We start from the raw sequence: 22,587 nt of genomic DNA, 5'->3' as shown, positions 1-22,587 counted from the left end.
AATAGAACGGAGGCCAATGGGGAATAGACCCAGTGGGAATAGAACGGCCAATGGGAATGGAACGGAGGCCAATGGGAAATAGACCCAGTGAGAATAGACGGCCAATGGGAATAGAACGGAGGCCAATTGGAAGCAGACCCAGTGGGAATAGAACTGACAATGGGAATAGAACGGAGGCCAATGGGGAATAGACCCAGTGGGAATAGAACGGCCAATGGGAATGGAACGGAGGCCAATGGGAAATAGACCCAGTGAGAATAGACGGCCAATGGGAATAGAACGGAGGCCAATTGGAAGCAGACCCAGTGGGAATAGAACTGACAATGGGAATAGAACGGAGGCCAATGGGGAATAGACCCAGTGGGAATAGAACGGCCAATGGGAATGGAACGGAGGCCAATGGGAAATAGACCCAGTGAGAATAGACGGCCAATGGGAATAGAACGGAGGCCAATTGGAAGCAGACCCAGTGGGAATAGAACTGACAATGGGAATAGAACGGAGGCCAATGGGGAATAGACCCAGTGGGAATAGAACGGCCAATGGGAATGGAACGGAGGCCAATGGGAAATAGACCCAGTGAGAATAGACGGCCAATGGGAATAGAACGGAGGCCAATTGGAAGCAGACCCAGTGGGAATAGAACTGACAATGGGAATAGAACGGAGGCCAATGGGGAATAGACCCAGTGGGAATAGAACGGCCAATGGGAATGGAACGGAGGCCAATGGGAAATAGACCCAGTGAGAATAGACGGCCAATGGGAATAGAACGGAGGCCAATTGGAAGCAGACCCAGTGGGAATAGAACTGACAATGGGAATAGAACGGAGGCCAATGGGGAATAGACCCAGTGGGAATAGAACGGCCAATGGGAATGGAACGGAGGCCAATGGGAAATAGACCCAGTGAGAATAGACGGCCAATGGGAATAGAACGGAGGCCAATTGGAAGCAGACCCAGTGGGAATAGAACTGACAATGGGAATAGAACGGAGGCCAATGGGGAATAGACCCAGTGGGAATAGAACGGCCAATGGGAATGGAACGGAGGCCAATGGGAAATAGACCCAGTGAGAATAGACGGCCAATGGGAATAGAACGGAGGCCAATTGGAAGCAGACCCAGTGGGAATAGAACTGACAATGGGAATAGAACGGAGGCCAATGGGGAATAGACCCAGTGGGAATAGAACGGCCAATGGGAATGGAACGGAGGCCAATGGGAAATAGACCCAGTGAGAATAGACGGCCAATGGGAATAGAACGGAGGCCAATTGGAAGCAGACCCAGTGGGAATAGAACTGACAATGGGAATAGAACGGAGGCCAATGGGGAATAGACCCAGTGGGAATAGAACGGCCAATGGGAATGGAACGGAGGCCAATGGGAAATAGACCCAGTGAGAATAGACGGCCAATGGGAATAGAACGGAGGCCAATTGGAAGCAGACCCAGTGGGAATAGAACTGACAATGGGAATAGAACGGAGGCCAATGGGGAATAGACCCAGTGGGAATAGAACGGCCAATGGGAATGGAACGGAGGCCAATGGGAAATAGACCCAGTGAGAATAGACGGCCAATGGGAATAGAACGGAGGCCAATTGGAAGCAGACCCAGTGGGAATAGAACTGACAATGGGAATAGAACGGAGGCCAATGGGGAATAGACCCAGTGGGAATAGAACGGCCAATGGGAATGGAACGGAGGCCAATGGGAAATAGACCCAGTGAGAATAGACGGCCAATGGGAATAGAACGGAGGCCAATTGGAAGCAGACCCAGTGGGAATAGAACTGACAATGGGAATAGAACGGAGGCCAATGGGGAATAGACCCAGTGGGAATAGAACGGCCAATGGGAATGGAACGGAGGCCAATGGGAAATAGACCCAGTGAGAATAGACGGCCAATGGGAATAGAACGGAGGCCAATTGGAAGCAGACCCAGTGGGAATAGAACTGACAATGGGAATAGAACGGAGGCCAATGGGGAATAGACCCAGTGGGAATAGAACGGCCAATGGGAATGGAACGGAGGCCAATGGGAAATAGACCCAGTGAGAATAGACGGCCAATGGGAATAGAACGGAGGCCAATTGGAAGCAGACCCAGTGGGAATAGAACTGACAATGGGAATAGAACGGAGGCCAATGGGGAATAGACCCAGTGGGAATAGAACGGCCAATGGGAATGGAACGGAGGCCAATGGGAAATAGACCCAGTGAGAATAGACGGCCAATGGGAATAGAACGGAGGCCAATTGGAAGCAGACCCAGTGGGAATAGAACTGACAATGGGAATAGAACGGAGGCCAATGGGGAATAGACCCAGTGGGAATAGAACGGCCAATGGGAATGGAACGGAGGCCAATGGGAAATAGACCCAGTGAGAATAGACGGCCAATGGGAATAGAACGGAGGCCAATTGGAAGCAGACCCAGTGGGAATAGAACTGACAATGGGAATAGAACGGAGGCCAATGGGGAATAGACCCAGTGGGAATAGAACGGCCAATGGGAATGGAACGGAGGCCAATGGGAAATAGACCCAGTGAGAATAGACGGCCAATGGGAATAGAACGGAGGCCAATTGGAAGCAGACCCAGTGGGAATAGAACTGACAATGGGAATAGAACGGAGGCCAATGGGGAATAGACCCAGTGGGAATAGAACGGCCAATGGGAATGGAACGGAGGCCAATGGGAAATAGACCCAGTGAGAATAGACGGCCAATGGGAATAGAACGGAGGCCAATTGGAAGCAGACCCAGTGGGAATAGAACTGACAATGGGAATAGAACGGAGGCCAATGGGGAATAGACCCAGTGGGAATAGAACGGCCAATGGGAATGGAACGGAGGCCAATGGGAAATAGACCCAGTGAGAATAGACGGCCAATGGGAATAGAACGGAGGCCAATTGGAAGCAGACCCAGTGGGAATAGAACTGACAATGGGAATAGAACGGAGGCCAATGGGGAATAGACCCAGTGGGAATAGAACGGCCAATGGGAATGGAACGGAGGCCAATGGGAAATAGACCCAGTGAGAATAGACGGCCAATGGGAATAGAACGGAGGCCAATTGGAAGCAGACCCAGTGGGAATAGAACTGACAATGGGAATAGAACGGAGGCCAATGGGGAATAGACCCAGTGGGAATAGAACGGCCAATGGGAATGGAACGGAGGCCAATGGGAAATANGTCCATTCTCATCCACCAACTTAAGCTTTTATACTGTTCCAGTCGTATATCTAATCTCAGCCATCAAAGCTCCTTTACCGTTCCAATCGTATGTCCATTCTCATCCACCAACTTAAGCTTTTATACTGTTCCAGTCGTATATCTGATCTTATCCACCAAAGTTCCTTTACCGTTCCAATCATATGTCTATTCTCTACCACCAAAGCTCTTTTACCGTTCCAATCGCATGTCTTCTCAACCACTAAAACTTTTATACTGTTCCAGTCGTATATTTGATCTCAGCCATTAAAGCTCTTTTGCCGTTCCAGTCGTACGTCTATTCTCAACCACCAAAGCTCTTTAACCGTTTCAATCGTATGTCCTCTCAACCACCAAAGCTTTTTTACTGTTCCAGAAGTATGTCTTTTTACAGATACCGCAATAAGGAACCATACTGCTCCAATAGTATAGGTAGAGCAATGCTTTTTTTCTAAAATGCTCGTAGGCTTTGGAAAAAGAAGTAATTCAAAATAATAATGAACTGTTTATGTATAATAACATTCTTTTTTCTTATAAAAAATATTTTTTTTACTGCGCATAATAGTTTGTTTAAATAAAAATTATTTTAAACCGGTATGGTAACTATGTACGAACTTAATACAACTTCAAAGGAGTGTAAGAAGAAGGAAGTAGAATTTTAAAACCAAATCCGTCAATGTTTTTAACTTTAATTTTAAAGCGTAATTACTCATTCCCAAATACTTTGATTTTCAGGGTTTAATTTCCGGCTTCGATCCAAAAAAGGTACACATTGTCGGACACAGTTTAGGTGCCCATGCCTCAGGTTATGCTGGAAAATGGGTCAAGGATCAAGGATTCAAAGTTGGGCGAATAACAGGTATTCTTTAACTGATACTTGCTAATAGTTTAACTGTGACTTATGTTTAAAGTTTCGTTTATATGCTTTTTGCTCAGATTCTTCATAATACATTCCTACTAATGTAGAGTACAAATGATTTTGTAATAAGTAATCACGTGATTAATGAATTTTACTTCGTGATTCATGTCTTACGCGATTTATCAATAACGAACTATCAGTAATATTACCGATTACGGTATGACTTAAGATATCGATTAACCATTGATTGAATTTATGGTATAAGTTCAACATCGGCCAGTCTCGTGATGTAGGTTAGATTTACGGTGCAGGTAAAGGGTAACCATAAGGTTACCTTTTACCTATATCGATATATTTATCGATATCGATGCATGAAATCGGTAAGCATGTTATCATATAATCTGCTGTCGGGTATTTAGGATTATACTATTTCATGTGTAATTCCGATTGATTAAACACTGATGCACGTAATCAGGAATCATTTTAAAAAGGAATTGTGGTCCGTTAACGGATTCTTCGCAAAATATTTTATCTTAAAATCTCACTCTTTACAAAATTCTACTTTTGCAAAACGCGGTTGATGAAGACTTTTATAACTTTAACTACAATTCCTTGAAACATGGTTTTTGCTTTTTTCCCAGTATCAAGGGTTTGAGCGAAAAAATGCGAAACTTCTATACTAACTCTATGTAAACAATCTTTTTATCTTTTTTATTTTAGCAGTACATATTTTGAAAGATTTTACGAGGTAAAACTATTAGCACAATTAGAAAGCTATTCGAAATGGTGTGCTTCTTCTCGTGCAAAATTCGAATTAATAATAATAAGAATTGGAAATTAATAACTTCTTTCTAGCTTTAATGCCAGCAATTTTAAAATCCTTCTCTGGAATTGCGATATTTACATATTGTTGTTGTTGTTGCTAATGCCACTAGCTAGTACCAGCAATCCTGCTTGATATCAAGATGATTTTTAAGGCAGAGAGTTTTCTTGTTTTTCCAGTGGCGCCATCTATGGCTAAGAATAAGACTTCAGCCACACACGTCAGCCTATTTTACAGGGAGCACCCATTCATTCCTCAACAGATCGTAATTTTGACTTGAACTAGAGAGCGAATAATCTCCAATTCAGTACCCAGTTATGTGAGCTTGGAGGACCTTGTGACCCCATCAGATGCACCAGTCACCATTTAATGCACGGGGACTCTTTGGTCGGTCGGATTCAAACTCCCGTTCTCGTGAACACGAGCCTGACATCCTAGTAATCAGGTTATGTTTACATAAGTATACTTGTTTAATTATAGTGATATTGAAGAAGGAAAGAAGTTTTAATTTAGTTTGGTCGATGTAAGTTTTGCAGGGGTAAAAAGAACACCATTTCTGAAAGCTTCAAGTATGATCTTACAAATTGGGCTAACAGTTTTGCCATGTAAAATCTTCTAAAGCACTTGCTGCTGAAAGATAGATTGTTTACATTAGAGATAGTCTACAAAGGTTACCAAATCTTTGTCTGATACCGGACATATTGAAAAATTCCTTTAATGAAACTTAATTAACTTGTTTTTAATTATTTTTAAGTATAAATTAAAACACGTTGGATTTAATTTTTAAAGTTTTTTTTTTGCATATCGTAGACTATTCTTTATTTCGTATTTCTTCGCATTTGATCATGAAACAAAAATAGAACCTTGGCAAAATAGTACATTGCAACAAAAATTTTACCAAAAGTAGTAACAGATTCAGAAAACAAAGAGAATTTTTTCTCTATCGAATTTACAAAAATAATACCTATTCCAAAAAAGTTTGGAATAATCTCTATTGATATTACCTAAGCTGACAGCGTCCTCAAAAAATTAAAAAAAAATTAAAAAAACTTCAAATAGAACATTCTAGTACTCACCTCTTTTACTTTCCAATTATGCCGACCAGATGTATAGTGGTCAGTGAGCTGACCCCACATCAGAAATATCCTGGGTTCGAATCCCGGACAAGGCATGAATGTTCTTTCATTCTCTGTATTATCTGTCCTTACTATGGGAGCAACATTGGCCCAGCTAATAGGGTGCCCCTCAAAGAGTGTCCAACAAATCTGCCCTACTGATACCTAAAAGACGAGCATCAATCGGGTGGTCATAGGAAAAAATAAACTTCCCAATTGTTTTAAAAAATTATTTCTGTAAGAGACCAAATTAGAAATTATTATGTTATTAAATTAGAAAGACAAAGCAATATGTTTACAAATATTCGTTGTTTAAGAATTTTACCTCCAGATTTTAGTTTTCCGCGGACGCTGGTCGGCTTACATTATATTTAATGAGATTAATTGTGTAATGTAATAATTGAGTACAATGTATTGCAAAAGAAATTGTACAATAGCTGATTAATATCGAAACTGCGCCGATCACTGGTCTTGTGGTTACTGTACTAAGCTAAGGGGCCAGTGGTTGTAGGTTCGAATACCATCGTAGGCAAGGATACAACTTTCTCTGTGTGTTCTATGTCCTTTCTGTGTGATTGTGTGAATGTAACCCGTCCTATAAACGAGTTGCTGTATGACGTGGGCGACGATACTCCGCTGCTGTGACTTAGCCACAAGTGCCCTCTGGGTAACGATAAGAGAGCAATTCTGTCATTTCTGAGGCCAATGGGAAACAGACCCAGTGGGAATAGAACGACCAATGGAAAATAAACCCTGTGGGAATAGACGGCCAATGGGAATAGAACGGAGATCAATGGGAAACAGACCCAGTGGGAATAGAACGACCAATGGAAAATAAACCCTGTGGGAATAGACGGCCAATGGGAATAGAACGGAGATCAATGGGAAACAGACCCAGTGGGAATAGAACGACCAATGGAAAATAAACCCTGTGGGAATAGACGGCCAATGGGAATAGAACGGAGATCAATGGGAAACAGACCCAGTGGGAATAGAACGACCAATGGAAAATAAACCCTGTGGGAATAGACGGCCAATGGGAATAGAACGGAGATCAATGGGAAACAGACCCAGTGGGAATAGAACGACCAATGGAAAATAAACCCTGTGGGAATAGACGGCCAATGGGAATAGAACGGAGATCAATGGGAAACAGACCCAGTGGGAATAGAACGACCAATGGAAAATAAACCCTGTGGGAATAGACGGCCAATGGGAATAGAACGGAGATCAATGGGAAACAGACCCAGTGGGAATAGAACGACCAATGGAAAATAAACCCTGTGGGAATAGACGGCCAATGGGAATAGAACGGAGATCAATGGGAAACAGACCCAGTGGGAATAGAACGACCAATGGAAAATAAACCCTGTGGGAATAGACGACCAATGGGAATAGAACGGAGACCAATGGGAAACAGACCCAGTGGGAATAGAACGACCAATGGAAAATAGACCCTGTGGGAATAGACGGCCAATGGGAATAGAACGGAGATCAATGGGAAACAGACCCAGTGGGAATAGAACGACCAATGGAAAATAAACCCTGAGGGAATAGACGGCCAATGGGAATAGAACGGAGATCAATGGGAAACAGACCCAGTGGGAATAGAACGACCAATGGGAATATAATGGAGGCCAATGGGAAGTACACCCAAGTGCCCGTCATTAAAAATAAGAAAATAAATCTTAAAACAGTGATCACAGCAGAAACAGACACTTATCACAAATTTCAATGACATGTATTTTAGGTTTGGATCCAGCCGGTCCAGATTTCAATGAACTGACCGCCTGTCAGAGATTGGATCGAAGTGATGCTGACTTCGTAGATGTCATCCACACCAACTGGGCTGGAAAATTTTGGGGATCTGTGTCAGGTATAATCACATCTACATTATATATCAATATATACATACTAATACAAATTCCAAAAATGACAGAAGTTTTGAAAAATCAATTAAAGAAAAGAAGGTGGATATAAAAATGTACAATGCCAAAAATAAAAAAGAGAACACTTTGAAAATGATCGGAATTTCACGTACTAGAAGTCAATCTTAATGGATCATGGGGGTGACCTCAAATATGAAAATTAATAATACAGGAGATATTTTAAGTTACGAAATCAGACACAGAAACGTTCTTTTTCTGAATAAACATACCTTTTTTTCGATGGATTCAGATCTCTAATTCTCAAAAATCGGGGGTAGCCGCAATCTGGGGTAGATGGTCACAATAGTTTGATCAGGAGGGCGGCCCAAACTTTGGACTCCCTTAATGTTAGTTTTATTCTTTGCTTATTTTGCTATATCTCGTGAAAACTTTAAGTGAATTGAAAAAAATTTTGCACCCAATTATAAAATTTATTTATCCTAGGATAATTTCTTTAAAAAAAGAACTTTTTAAAAATATTTATTACTTACTATTTTGTATTTAACAATTGCCAAAAAAGGTTTCAATTGTAATCTGTACATTTTTTGACATCATTTTAAAGAAAGTAATTTAACATGGCAAAATATTAAATTATTCATCGAAATAGGAATGAGATAAGAGAAATGATGAGGGGTAAATTACTTTGCAACGCGACGCGCTATTGCGTCTTAGAACTTTAGAAGGCTTACACTTCAAGCAAAAAAAATCTAAAGGAATAAGCAAAAAATATACATTTTTCTTTATTTTTTCCCTCAAAGCATTAACCTTTCTCAAAGTAGAATCATTCCTCTAAATTGCAATTTCTGATATCATTTCAAAAATCAACGGTATGTTAAATACTCAATTTTTTCCTTCTCTCTTTTAGGTTTTGGACTTGAGCAACAAGTGGGCCATTTCGACTTTTATCCGAACGGTGGCGAGGATCAACCTGGATGCAAAACTGCAGGACAAGCAGAATTAGATATTGCACTTGATCTCTATTCATATCTCGTTCCTGCAGAAGTGCTTAGGAAAATTTTTGCGGGAGGATTTGATGAGAGTAATGAAATTTACTTACACACTTTCATGAAATTTACTTAGACTCTTTTATGAAATTTTCCTACACTCTTTCATGAAATTTACTTACACTCCTTCATGAAATTTACTTACACTCTTACTTGAAATTTACTTACACTCTTTCAGGAAATTTACGTACACTCTTTCATGAAATTTACTTACACTCTTTCATGAAATTTACTTACACTCTGACATGAAATTTAATTAAACTCTTTCATTAAATTTACTTACACTCTTTGCTAACCTCATACTAGAGCTGCACTAATTTGTAATTGCAGATGATTCCGGATTCTTTCTATGACCCGAAGATAAGATTAAAAAATAACAAACGTGCAGTCTTTTATTTTAAAGCTCAATATCGAAGGGTGTAGGTAGTTCCAATTCTTATGCAGGTGGATCATATTCTCTACACCAGTGGTTCCCAAACCGTTTATTGCCCACCGCCCCCCTCTAGAAGTTGGCTGACATTTACAGCCCCTTTTTTCTTTTTATTTGTAAGAAAAACATACATCGTTGCAAGCGAGCATCAATAAATTTGAATACATGCTAAATTATAGCTGATTTTGATTTAAATTAAAAGGATTAAATGAATCAAATTTTATCCAGTTATTAAAGAAAATTTTAAAAAAAGTGTGTATCACTTAAAAAAAAATTTTTGAAAAAAATTAATAGGTGATATTTGATTAATAGGTGATATAGGGGATATTTAAAGCGAAATAATTTAAACAAGTTTCAGTTTAAAAGCATGTTTTTCAAATTAAAGTTTTTAAAATGTAGTCTGGAAAAATCTTAAGCGTTAACAACTAAAATGTGAGAGCAGGTTCACGGCAGCTTCACGGAGCAGGAAAAGTTCACGAATGTTTGCCTGTTAGAGGTTTTGCTTTTGATTAGACTAACAGCCTCACCAATCCTGTCTCAATGTTTCAGAACCCACCCTAATGTAATCTCAGAGCAGGAAAAGTTCACGAATGTTCGCCTGTTAGAGGTTTTGCTTTTGATCAGACTAACAGCCTCACCAATCCTGTCTCAATGTTTCAGAATCCACCCTAATGTAATCTCAGAGCAGGAAAAGTTCACGAATGTTTGCCTGTTAGAGGTTTTGCGTCTGATTGGACTAACAGACTCTCTTAACTTTTAATTTAAAAATATCCAAAAAGGAGAAAATGAATTTACCATGGAACAGTTCTTCCGCGGGATAGTGTTCTCTTAAGAATGAATCTGAAACCTCTGCTCATCAGTGTAAATGACATTAACAACTAAGCTAAAAGCCTTTATATTATGAGATAGTTGATTTTGAACATTCATTACTTTATACGGCGGTAAAAAATTCTCCGTATAAAGTAATTTCCAATGATAAAGGAAGTAATAACTGTTCTTTTAAAGCTAAGGCAAAACTTATGGACCTGTCCTGTAGCCATAGTCGAGCATATGAGTACTTCTATTGGAGTATCAAGGACAAAGACAACGGCTGTCGTTTCTCCGCAGACGAATGTGCATCGTGGGAAAAGTACAACAAAGGGGAATGTGCAACACCCGCTGAAAAACTCCCGAAAATACAGATGGGCTATTACTCCTACAAATACAAGCAACACATACAGCAACAGCGACAATGGAAGTTCTATTTGCGGTCCACATCATCGGCTCCTTACTGTGAGAAATGAAACTATTTCGCCAAATCATCTCTTTTTACAAACAGATTAAAATGGATATTAATATGCATTGCTAAATACTCTTTTGTATTTTTCGTCGTAATAAAGAGTTTCTCACTAATATTATTTTATCTGTTCAGTTTTTACAAATCATAATTTTTTTGAAAAGTAAAAGTTTGATGCAATGAATATAGCATATTGCAAGAAGTCTTTACTTACGACCAAGTTCGAAGATCAATTTTCACTCTTATCATCTAAACTGATCTTTCAATAGTTTTCCCTGGATGGGGGGCGGGACAGGAGTTAAAGCTGAGCTCCTCAAATTTGAAAAACGTGTTTTTAAACTTTGACTTGGGCAGACACATTTTCCAATTTATCCCAAAAGTCAGTGATCGAAAAATATACTCCAACTTCAATATCAATGAATTTCCAATCTTATCAATCTATTCCCTTAATGCCCGGTATGGAGGGCGAGACAGGAGTTAAAGCCGAGCTCTGGAGCGAAATTGTTCGGTAAAGACCCGAATTGTAAAGTTCGCAAGAGTTATGAAGATATAGAACACATACTTACTGTCTGCCCAGTTTATGATGATTTAAGAATTATATTTTTCCTGAAAAATTTCAACTTTGATGACATTAAAAGAAACTAGAACCAAAAGATTAAGACACTCGCCAATTCTGTCTCAATGATTCAGAATCCACTCTAATGTAATGCATGCACAATTATTGTCTCCCAATAATCATTAAGAGGAAGCTACAACGCAGAGAAAAGTCTCTCTCTCTCTCAGTTTCTCTTTCAAGGAAATTCTCTTTCACCTACAGATGCAATTTAAAGTTAAGAGAAAAGTGACTTTAGTTAAAGTGACTAAAAAAAAACTATGAAGTCTCAAATGAACCATAGTTTCTGAAACATCAAAATGCAAACTAATTATGGGAAGATTTCTCAGGATTGCGCATTGGTAGAGAAATCGTGACATAATTTGTTTGCATTTGAGATTTCATAGTAAACCATGAAGTCTCTCACGCAGAAAAGATTTCAAAATATCAAAATGCAAACTAATTATGAGAGGATTTCTCATGATCACGCATTGGGAGAGAAATCCTGCTATAAATTGTTTGCATTTGAGACTTCTTAGTAAACTATGAAGTCTCTAATGCAGAAAAGATTTCAAAATATCAAAATGCAAACTTGTGGGGAATAGACCAATAGACAGTACCAACCTTCATAAATGAATAGTTACCTCCAGGTTGAATCAAGTTAGCATGTCTTATGTAGTAGTGAATTGATGTTTAATTTTCGTAGTGGTAGTTCCACCACAAACAAATTATGGGAGGATTTCTCAGGATTACGCATTGGGAGAGAAATCCTGCTATAATTTGTTTGCATTTGAGACTTCATAGTAAACCATGAAGTCTCAAATGAAGAAAAGTTTTCTTAAATATCGAAATGCAAACTAATTATGAGAGGATTTCTGAGGATTACGCATTGGAAGAGAAATCCTGCTATAATTTGTTTGCATTTGAGACTTCATAGTAAACTATGAAGTCTCTAATGAAGAAAAGTTTACAAAATATCAAAATGCAAACTAATTATGAGAGGATTTCTCAGGATTACGCATCGGGAGAGAAATCCTGCTATAATTTGTTTGCATTTGAGACTTCATAGTAAACCGTGAAGTCTCTAATGAAGAAAAGTTTACAAAATATCAAAATGCAAACTAATTATGAGAGGATTTCTCAGGATTACGCATCGGAAGAGAAATCCTACTATAATTTGTTTGCATTTGAGACTTTATAGTAAACCATGAAGTCTCTAATGAAGGAAAGTTTTCTTAAATATCAAAATGCAAACTAATTATGAGACGATTTCTCAGGGTTACGCATTAGGAGAGAAATCCTGCTATAATTTGTTTGCATTTGAGACTTCATAGTAAACCATGAAGTCTCAAATGAAGAAAAGTTTTCTTAAATATCAAAATGCAAACTAATTATGAGACGATTTCTCAGGGTTACGCATTACGAGAGAAATCCTGCTATTATTTGTTTGCATTTGAGACTTCATAGTAAACCATGAAGTCTCTAACGAAGAAAAGTTTTCTTAAATATCAAAATGCAAACTAATTATGAGAGGATTTCTCAGGATTACGCATCGGGAGAGAAATCCTACTATAATTTGTTTGCATTTGAGACTTCATAGTAAGCCATGAAGTCTCTAATGAAGAAAAGTTTTCTTAAATATCAAAATGCAAACTAATTATGAGAGGATTTCTCAGGATTACGCATTGGGAGAGAAATCCTACTATAATTTGTTTGCATTTGAGACTTCATAGTAAACCATGAAGTCTCTAATGAAGGAAAGTTTTCAAAATATCAAAATGCAAACTAATTATGAGAGGATTTCTCAGGATTACGCATTGGGAGAGAAATCCTACTGTAATTTGTTTGTATTTGAGACTTCTTAGTTTATTCTAGATTCACCTGAAACCTCTTTTCTCTAAACTTTAAAATAGACAAGAAGGAGAAACTGAATTTACCATGAAACAGTTCTCCTGTGGTATAGCGTTCTTTAAAGGATGAATTTGAAGTAGCTGCCAATCGCCCATAAATGACGCTAACAGCTGAACCAAAATCTTTCATTTTATGAGATTGTTGGTTTAGAACATTCATTACTTTATAAGGAGGTAAAAAATTCTCCGTATAAAGTAATTTCCTATGATAATGGAAGTAATGACTGTTCTTTTAAAGCTAAAGCAAAACTTATGAGCCTGGCCTGCAGCCACAGTCGAGCACACGAGTACTTCTATTGGAGCATCAAGGACAAAGACAACGGCTGTCGTTTCTCCGCAGACGAATGTTCATCGTGGGAAAAGTACAACAAAGGGGAGTGCGCAACACCATCAGAAAAACTCCCAAAAATGCAGATGGGCTATTACTCCTACAAATACAAACAACACATACAGCAACAGCGCCAATGGAAGTTCTATTTGCGGTCCACATCATCGGCTCCTTACTGTGAGAAATGAAACTATTTCGCCAAATGATCTCTTTTTACAAACAGATTAAAATGGATACTAATATGGATTGCTAAATACAATTCTCTTTTGTATTTTTCGTCGTAATAAAGAGTTTCTCACCAATGTTATTCCATCCGTTCAGTTTGAGTACAGTTTTTAAATACAGAAAAAGTTCGATGTAATGAATATAGCATATTACAAGAAGTCTTTTGTTACGACCAAGTTCCAAGGATTAATTAAGTTATTATGATTAATTATAATATTAATTATATTTATTCAATTAAATATAATTAAATTAATTACATTCATATTGATAGCAAATAAAACAACAATAAGTGTGATAAAGATATAAAAAATTGATTTTAAGCATTCTATGCGCAGTATTTGACACAAGAAGTGAAATTGCCATGCTGCCTATATGGTGGCATTGATCCGTTAAGGGTTAACCTACACAAAGTTTTCCTACACTTGGAACAAAATCAGATTCTGGTTTACGCAGTATACAGGCTACCGACAGCCGATACTACGCATAGGTGTTTCAAATACGAGAATATCACGATCACTAACGATAAGAATTCGTATGGAATACGATAATATCCAGATCATTATTGATAACTATAAATATTGTATAGTATACTATCGCATTATTACTACGTAACTTCGGCGGAGCGGGCTGCCGTAACGAAAGGGTTAAAATACTCTTTTATAAAGTAATACATAAAAGCAATGCAATAAAGCAGAAAACAATTAATTTTATTTTCTTGAGCCGCTATGGCTCAGGGAATAGAGCGTTCGCCTTCTAATGAGGTGAACCGGGTTCGAATCCCAGCGAAGGCTGATCGTTACGAATTCCGCATCTGACTCTCACCGACCACTGTGCTGACGTGAAATATCCTCAGTAGTAGGCGGATCATGGGTTAGAGTCCCCTTTCCGTCAGACTAACAGTGGAAGGCTTTCGTGGTTTTCATCTCCATTTAACACAAATGCGGGTTAGTTCTATTAAAAAAAGTCCTCCCAATACTTGATTCAGGAGTTCCCTTGTCTTCTGGATAAGGTTAAAAAAATTACAAGACTACGAAGTTGAACATTGGTAGTCGGAAACCCAAAAAATTGGTCGGCTGTTCAACGACGGTTATAAAATAAAAAAATAATAAATTGATTTCCTTAAAAATAAACTTTATCCGAAAGAAAATCTTCGAAAAAGCAGTGCGAATAAATATTTTTCTTTAATCACACCTCCGTAATAGGCAAGACATGAAAACGTTTCGCAACCATGTTTTCTTAAGCCACAATCAATAAATCAAAATTAAATTCCATTTGCAGAGCGTAGGAAGTGCATATTTAATTGACAGTTAATTTACGAAACAAAAAGTAGTGTTGCTTAAAAAGTCAATAACGGGTAGACCCAAATTCTCGTTTTCTTTTCGCGTACTCTGAAAACATTAGCAAAACCGGAACTTAAAAAAGTTCTTTTCTAATTGGAAAGTGAAATTAATGAAGTTGACGCGAAGACCGACCGTGTAGACACTCTTCAATCATATTCTCGGCGTGTGATTGATAAAATAAGATTTATTTATAAAAGCTACGGGGATTTTTTAAAGGGAAAGGATGTCAACCGCTACTCAATAAAGCGTGTCAAATGTACCACAAAAGAAGCCAAATGAGAGTACTAGTTCTAAAAAGGGCGCCATATTTGTTTGGAATTATATTAAAAGTTAAGTGGAACTTCTGGGTCAGGTGTCGAATTTGGTTTGAAAAGCGGAAGTGGTTTTTAGAATTCGTTACAGCAAATTATGTATATATTTTTTACAATATTTGCCCTATGACCAAAATATTCTTTTTTCAAATAAATAGATATGTTCTCCAAAACATTATCGGTCCTAAATTGTAGTTACTTAACAAAATTGAAAACTATTATTTCATTTGTAGAAAAGATTTAAAATAAATTCGAAAAGATTTAAAATAAATTTATAAGCCAATCCTACAAAAAATAATCTTATCTTTTTATCATAAGCAAAACAAGGGTTCTTTATTCTAAACGTAAGAAATAATTAATAATTATGCGTCTTGCTTATAAATGTTTCTGAAAGAAACATTAAGCTCTTAAATTTTGAAATATATCTTCCTAATTTTTTAATTATCTAACTTAAATTTATTAAAATATACTTTTATAATTATTTAAAACATAACATTTAGTAATAATAGTATAAATTATAGATTACGGAGTGTTTTTATAGTTTCTTCAAGACGAATTAATGTAGAGCGCGCAAAATTAAAAACGGACCACCGAGACTAACTTTTGATTTAATTATCGGATGTTCATGTTTTAGGACTTTTTTGTTTCGCATTAAATTCCCCCCTCCCCCGTAATTATGTAGCGAATCGTATTTGGTATTTAATGAAACATTTGAATGATTTGAATTGGTTTGATTTCAGTATCTTAAAAATTTAAAAAGTTTTAAGCAATTTTCTAAGTAGTTTTTGTACCTTTTAAAGAGAAGCTCAAAACGAAAAGTGGCTTTCTAAAAATTTCATTTTGTACTATTAAACAAGATTTATTAAAAATGAGACCGGCAATGTGGGGTATCATCCCCCTTAAAACTATGTTTTCTTTCCTTATACCATCACATTTTGGTTTTCGAACGATTATTGAAAGGTATTATCATTTGTTATTTAATTTTGTTTCATGATACAAAATAAAATTTGTGAAAATCCCCTGATTGTTTTGAGCTTTCTTTTAAAAAATACAAAAAATTACTTAGAAAATTGTTTGAAACTTTTTAAATTTTTCAGATATTTAAAACAAATTTTTTTCATTAGTTGTTAAATATGATTCACAAAAAAATAATGAAAAATTTTTTGTAAATTTTTCTGCGCATGCTCAGTGTAAGGAAACTACCTTAAATGCTTATATCTCGCGCACTTTTTAACGATTTGTTTTAAAATTTTAAATCAATAATTTTGCAATTAATTTTAAATTGCTCCAAAAATTTTGTTTAGTTCCATTGAATATATTTAAGTTATACTAAAAAAATGCAAGGCAAAATAATTGTTTATAAAAATACCCATATCTCTATTAATATTTACCGTAGGTTTATGAAATTTTATGCAGTCATTAAAAAAATAACAACTAAAGTAAACAATGCAAGTTACAAGTTTTTTGCTTAATTTTTTAGCGTAGGGTGTTCAAAAATAGTTGCTTTCTTTCGTAGTTTATTGTCTGTCTTAACTGTTACCTCTGAAAGCTTTTAATCTTATTGGTACGTATGAAAAATCACCCGAACTAAACGTCTCTAAAGTTACAAAATTAGCTTTTTAAGTATTTCTTGAGAAATTTTTAAAAAAAATTAAATTACAAAAACTGAAAGTGTCTCTTTCGTTATTGCAGGGTTGGGAATATGAAAAATTCTATTCTGAATATGCGCTCTTTTTCTACTCGATATTCCAAGAGATTTGCCAGTCACAAAGTTATTTGTTATTTGCCCTACACTCTGCATGATATGGAGTTCAATGTTTAAATGTCAATGCTGCCAACAACTACGAATTGTCCGTAGTGTTTCGTTTTTTTATTTAAAGTGGTAATAAATCTTATAAATTTCCTTTTAGTTTTTGGATTTATAAATTTAAATTTATATGATTTCGACTACCGCTAAGGCAAATAAATCAATCTTATATATGAGAGTCAGTTATAGAAAATTAATTAAATGTAAGCCATAGCAATAGTAAAAAGTTAACTTTATCTACGAGTGCATTTCAATTAGTCTTCCACTACCACTTGGGAAATACTTTCTAAGAAAGAGTAAAAGTTGGCAGGTCTAGACTTAGTGCTGGGCAATTCCACGGAAGTGTCAACTTTTAAGTGAAATTTTTTTTTTTATGAATTGCATATTATAACTATGTTCAAAAATAGCCAAAGTCTACATATAGTCTACATATTGCCGTTTCATTTTTGATAATTTTAAATTTTTTGAATCTGGCAACATTCTAAAGTAATCACATGGCTGACAAGTGAATTGTTCACATTTGTGCTCAAATTGTTTTCTTGAAAAATACTTATAAAATAAAAGAAATGTATCTTTCTTTTGCAATATTTTGATAAAAATATGCATATAGTACAAAATTTAAACATTTAAAACATAATCATTTTAAGTTTAATATATAAAATAAAAGTAACTTCTTTTACGTCATTCCGTCACATGTCTTAATAATGCATAAATTTCCTGAGAACGAAGATAAGATGTGACATTGGCAAGTTAGATATAAAACCTCTTCAGAGACAACCTAATTTTCAAACTGTTGAAATTTTTACTAATTCTTACATAAATATTAATCCTGTTTATCTGTTACATTCTGTTTATCATTTACATATTAATAAAACATTTTTTAAATGAAGGCTTTCTTCTACTAAACTTTTTGTCATTCCGTCACAGCAAATAGATGTTAATAACTGCTAGCCAACCTGAGGTTAATTTTCCAAATTCACATTTTACATTGCTTACACATTATACTAAAAGTATAAAATAGTTCAGAAAAATAATAGCTGCAAAATTCGCAGAAACTACCAGTTCTAAGCGGCATGCCAAAAGCTTGGTTGCCAAAATGTCATTCCGTCACGCAAATAAAAAGTTCGTAAAATTAAAAGTAAAAAAGATAGAAAATCCTGTTTTTTTAGTTTATGAAGCGCATTATGCCAATAATAATGATATGCATAAAAATTTTTTTTATTTGAAATTAGATACATAGAAACTTCAATTAATTGTTATTTTGCAAGTCAAAATGTCATTCCGTCACATATGGAATTGCCCTGCTGAGTATTGAAACAGTTTAAACAAAAATGGAATTATATGTTTCCTATTTTAGTGTTAGCATTTTATTAAATGTTTTTTAAACGTATATGTATAAATGCGATTCCCTCAATAGCATTTTTGTTTTAAAATCAAGCGAAACAAATCATAAGTTTTGAAATACAGCTGTTAATGTTAAGAATGGCTGCTAATTTTTCGGTTCATTTTTTTTATCCTAACAAAAGTATTAAAAAAATTGATTGGAACAACACGCGGAACAATTTGCAAGTTTATTTAATTTGCTGAGCAGTGTGAAGTGAAATTTAATAGATCGCTTGGCCTATTTGAAGTAGCAATTTTCTCGATTGATTTGTGAAAGCTAAAACAAAACGGTTCAGTAATTTTGGGTAAAAGGAAAATAGGTGTTACGAAGGTTATGCAATAAAATTTGCCAACATAGTTTTGACTATTAACTTTCGAAGTTTTTCTTTATTTTTGTTTATTATTATGTTACATTTTGTTTCCGATTATTATTGTATCTTTTGAAACTGTAACCTTAGTATTTGCTGCATTTTTAAATTTTAATCAAGATAATGTGATACCTTCTGAAATAAAAACACACATTTTTCTATTTATTTGCTTTCGATAAAAATCTAATACTCTTGTAATGAAAGTTGTTTAAGATATCCTTAAATTCCCTTGATTATCTAAATTACTTTTCCAATACCAGTTTTTTATTGGCGCTTAAAAAATGTAAAAATAAAATAAACATTTATGTAGAACTAAGTGCCTAACCCACTAAATACAAGGTTCTAACAACTTCTGATGTAACTTATGAATTAGACATTCATTTAGTATAAGTATTTTATCTAACGAGTACGTCTTTATATCACTCCCCCCAAAAGAAAAAAATTATACATTCGAAGGATTTTTAATACATTTTCACTTTTCTAATATTAATTTTGAAACCTAATATTGCCTAATATTTCCTTTCGTGCCTAATAATATTGCCTGTCGTGCCTAATATTGTTTTAAAGAAACAATATTGATGGATTCTCAGAAATTCCTTTAGGGCTAGAGAGGAATTTACTAAACCCAACTAAAACAGCTACGATGTTTTTTTTGTTCGCGATATTTCTCAGCGTGTTTTGCCTAAACTGTATTTTTCTGTTACTGATTTTTTTCTCTTCTTTCTCGAATTTTTTTTTACCTGATCCGGTGCAATCGTTAGTTTATGACACAAACAGAATTTTTTTTAATTTAAAGTTTTCTTTTTTTTTGTTTAATTATGAATAAAGTATTATAATGACTTAAATTGATAAAATTGGAATTAGTTTGAATTAGAAATTATTGAATTAGAAATGGAATTAGAAAAACTGGAATAGAGATTTTATTCATTTTATTATTTTTTAATTCCATTCATAACTTTAGATCAAATCGTTTGTCAATTACATACAAAATATTTTTTTTTAATTTGACAAATTTTTTTGTCTTTCTTTAATTATGAAAAAAAAGCAATGTAATTGTTTAAATTAAAAAAGAAAAATAGAAATTTACTTGTTTATCAAGAATGAAGAATGATGGATCAGAATGGAATCAATTTCATTAGTTTTTACTTTATTTTATCGTTTATTTAGATGAAATCGTTTGTTTATGCTACAAACAGGAATAATGTTTTTTTTAAATTTAAGGAATTTTATTTTTGCTTAATTGGGTATACTATAGCCTACGTCACAGGTTGTGTTATTCCTACTAAATTTAACCCATGAACGGCATTTTCTGCGAGCCTAACTTCAAGTCACAAATAAACAAACGAAGTGTTTGATCGTTTAAATAGCTGCTCGCCAGATTTTATTGCATTATAAAGAAAAGTAATTGATATTCGATTTTTGATTAATAATTGATTTATGTGGATAGTGGCATTTATGTGGATAGTGGCATAGAATTTAGCATTGCGTCATAGAAATGTTATTCCTACTAAGTGGAAGTAGTTGTATTTTTTTTATATTATACCCAATTATGAAAAAAGCAGTGTAATTTCTCAAATTAAAAAAATAGTAATTTATTTGTTTATAGAAAAATATGGAATGGAGAACGGATCAGAAATGGAATCAATTTCATTTTTTTTTTCATTTATCATTTGCTTAGATGAAATCGTTTGCTTGCAATGCAAAGATTTTATTTTTCATTTAAAGATTTTGTTTTAATTTAATTATGAAAAAAGTGATGTAATTACTTAAATTAATAAAATTGGAATTTGTTTGTCTATAGAAAAACTGGAATAGAGAAAAGATTGCAATTTTATTCATTTTATTATTTTTTAACTCCATTAATTTACTTGTTTATCGAGAATGAAGAATGGATCAGAATGGAATCAATTTCATTAGTTTTTACTTTATTTTATCGTTTATTTAGATGAAATCGTTTGTTTATGCTACAAACAGGAATAATGTTTTTTTTTAATTTAAGGAATTTTATTTTTGCTTAATTATGAAAAAAGCAGTGTAATTTCTCAAATTAAAAAAATAGTAATTTATTTGTTTATAGAAAAATATGGAATGGAGAACGGATCAGAAATGGAATCAATTTCATTTTTTTTAACATTTATCATTTGTTTAGATGAAATCGTTTGCTTGCAATGCAAAGATTTTTTTTTTCATTTAAAGATTTTGTTTTTGTTTAATTATGAAAAAAGTGATGTAATTACTTAAATTAATAAAATTGGAATTTGTTTGTCTATAGAAAAACTGGAATAGAGAAAAGATTGCAATTTTATTCATTTTATTATTTTTTAACTCCATTAATTTACTTGTTTATCGAGAATGAAGAATGGATCAGAATGGAATCAATTTCATTAGTTTTTACTTTATTTTATAGTTTATTTAGATGAAATCGTTTGTTTATGCTACAAACAGGAATAATGTTTTTTTTTTTTAATTAAAAGAATTTTATATTTGCTTAATTATGAAAAAAGCAGTGTAATTTCTCAAATTAAAAAAATAGTAATTTATTTGCTTATAGAAAAATATGGAATGGAGAACGGATCAGAAATGGAATCAATTTCATTTTTTTTCATTTATCATTTGTTTAGATGAAATCGTTTGCTTGCAAATTGTTTAAATTAAAAAAAAATAGGAATTTACTTGCTTGTGGAGAAAGTGGAATGGAGAATCAATTTCATTAGTCTTCACTTCATTTTATCGTTTATTTAGATAAAATCGTTTTTTTTTTTATGCTACAAGCAGGAAGAATGCTTTTTAACTTAACTTTATTTTATTTTAACTTAATTTTATTTTTGTTTAATTATGAAAAAGAGCAATGTAATTTTTTAAATTAATAAAATAGTAATTTATTTATAGAAAAATATGAAACGGAGAATGGATCAGAATGGAATAAATTTCATTACTTTTTTCTTTCATTTATCGTTTGTTTAGATGAAATCGTTTGCTTGTAATGCAAACAAGAATTTTTTTTTCATTTAAAGGTTTTGTTTTTTTTAATAATGAAGAAAATCAATGTAATCATTTAACTTACTAAAATAGAAATTTATTTACTTATGGTGAAAACGGAATAGAGAATGGGTTGGAATGAAATCCGTATCATCATTTTTAATTCCATTAAGCAAATAAAAGTATTATTATTTATTTTATTTATTTGAAATTAAAAAAAAAGGGACATTAAACTGGGGAAAATCCCAACCCCCTTTTTTTTGCTACAAAAAAAAAAGTTTTAAGTCATTTATTTGGTTCTTGCATGTTGGTTGACATCAAACCTCATCTGACCTATCACCAAAAAAAAAAAAAAAAAATCGTTCCGTTTTTTTTTAATGGAATGACAACAATCGTTATTATCAATAGGTGTCCAAAATATCAATTAATTGTGATGACACACACGTGTCGCTCATTACATTATTTAAAACTACCGTCCAACTGCGTTTTCATCATTCACTTCCTTGTTTTTATTTTATTAAAAAAAAAAAAAAAAAATGCCAAACGATTCTTGTCTATCTTAAAGGAGTATCCATTTCTTTTCTTTCTCTTGCACCACCACACCTTGAAAAGAAAATGGAATAAAAATAAGTATGTCGACAACTCCCCTCCCTCCCAGACCCATCCCTCACTTTCACTCTTTTTTTTTTTTTC

The 22,587-nt window shown here is 34.4% G+C and overlaps 1 protein-coding gene across 1 annotated transcript in view; it reads left to right on the top strand.

The window, feature by feature from the left end:
• The window catches only part of LOC107455537 (uncharacterized), a 53,144-nt gene extending 39,361 nt beyond the window's left edge, over positions 1-13,783 (top strand). The window contains exons 15-18 of the mRNA XM_071181869.1: positions 3,952-4,075; positions 7,764-7,889; positions 8,807-8,980; positions 13,392-13,783. Coding sequence (XP_071037970.1) covers positions 3,952-4,075; positions 7,764-7,889; positions 8,807-8,980; positions 13,392-13,669 — 702 coding nt within the window. The 3' untranslated portion in view covers positions 13,670-13,783. The remainder of the gene's footprint in view (positions 1-3,951; positions 4,076-7,763; positions 7,890-8,806; positions 8,981-13,391) is intronic.
• The last annotated feature ends 8,804 nt before the right edge of the window (positions 13,784-22,587 follow it).

Source organism: Parasteatoda tepidariorum, chromosome 6 (genome assembly GCF_043381705.1).
Source record: "Parasteatoda tepidariorum isolate YZ-2023 chromosome 6, CAS_Ptep_4.0, whole genome shotgun sequence".
NCBI lineage: Eukaryota > Metazoa > Arthropoda > Arachnida > Araneae > Theridiidae > Parasteatoda > Parasteatoda tepidariorum.
Note: the sequence above shows the minus strand (reverse complement) of the source record. Positions and strands in the feature narration are given on the sequence as shown.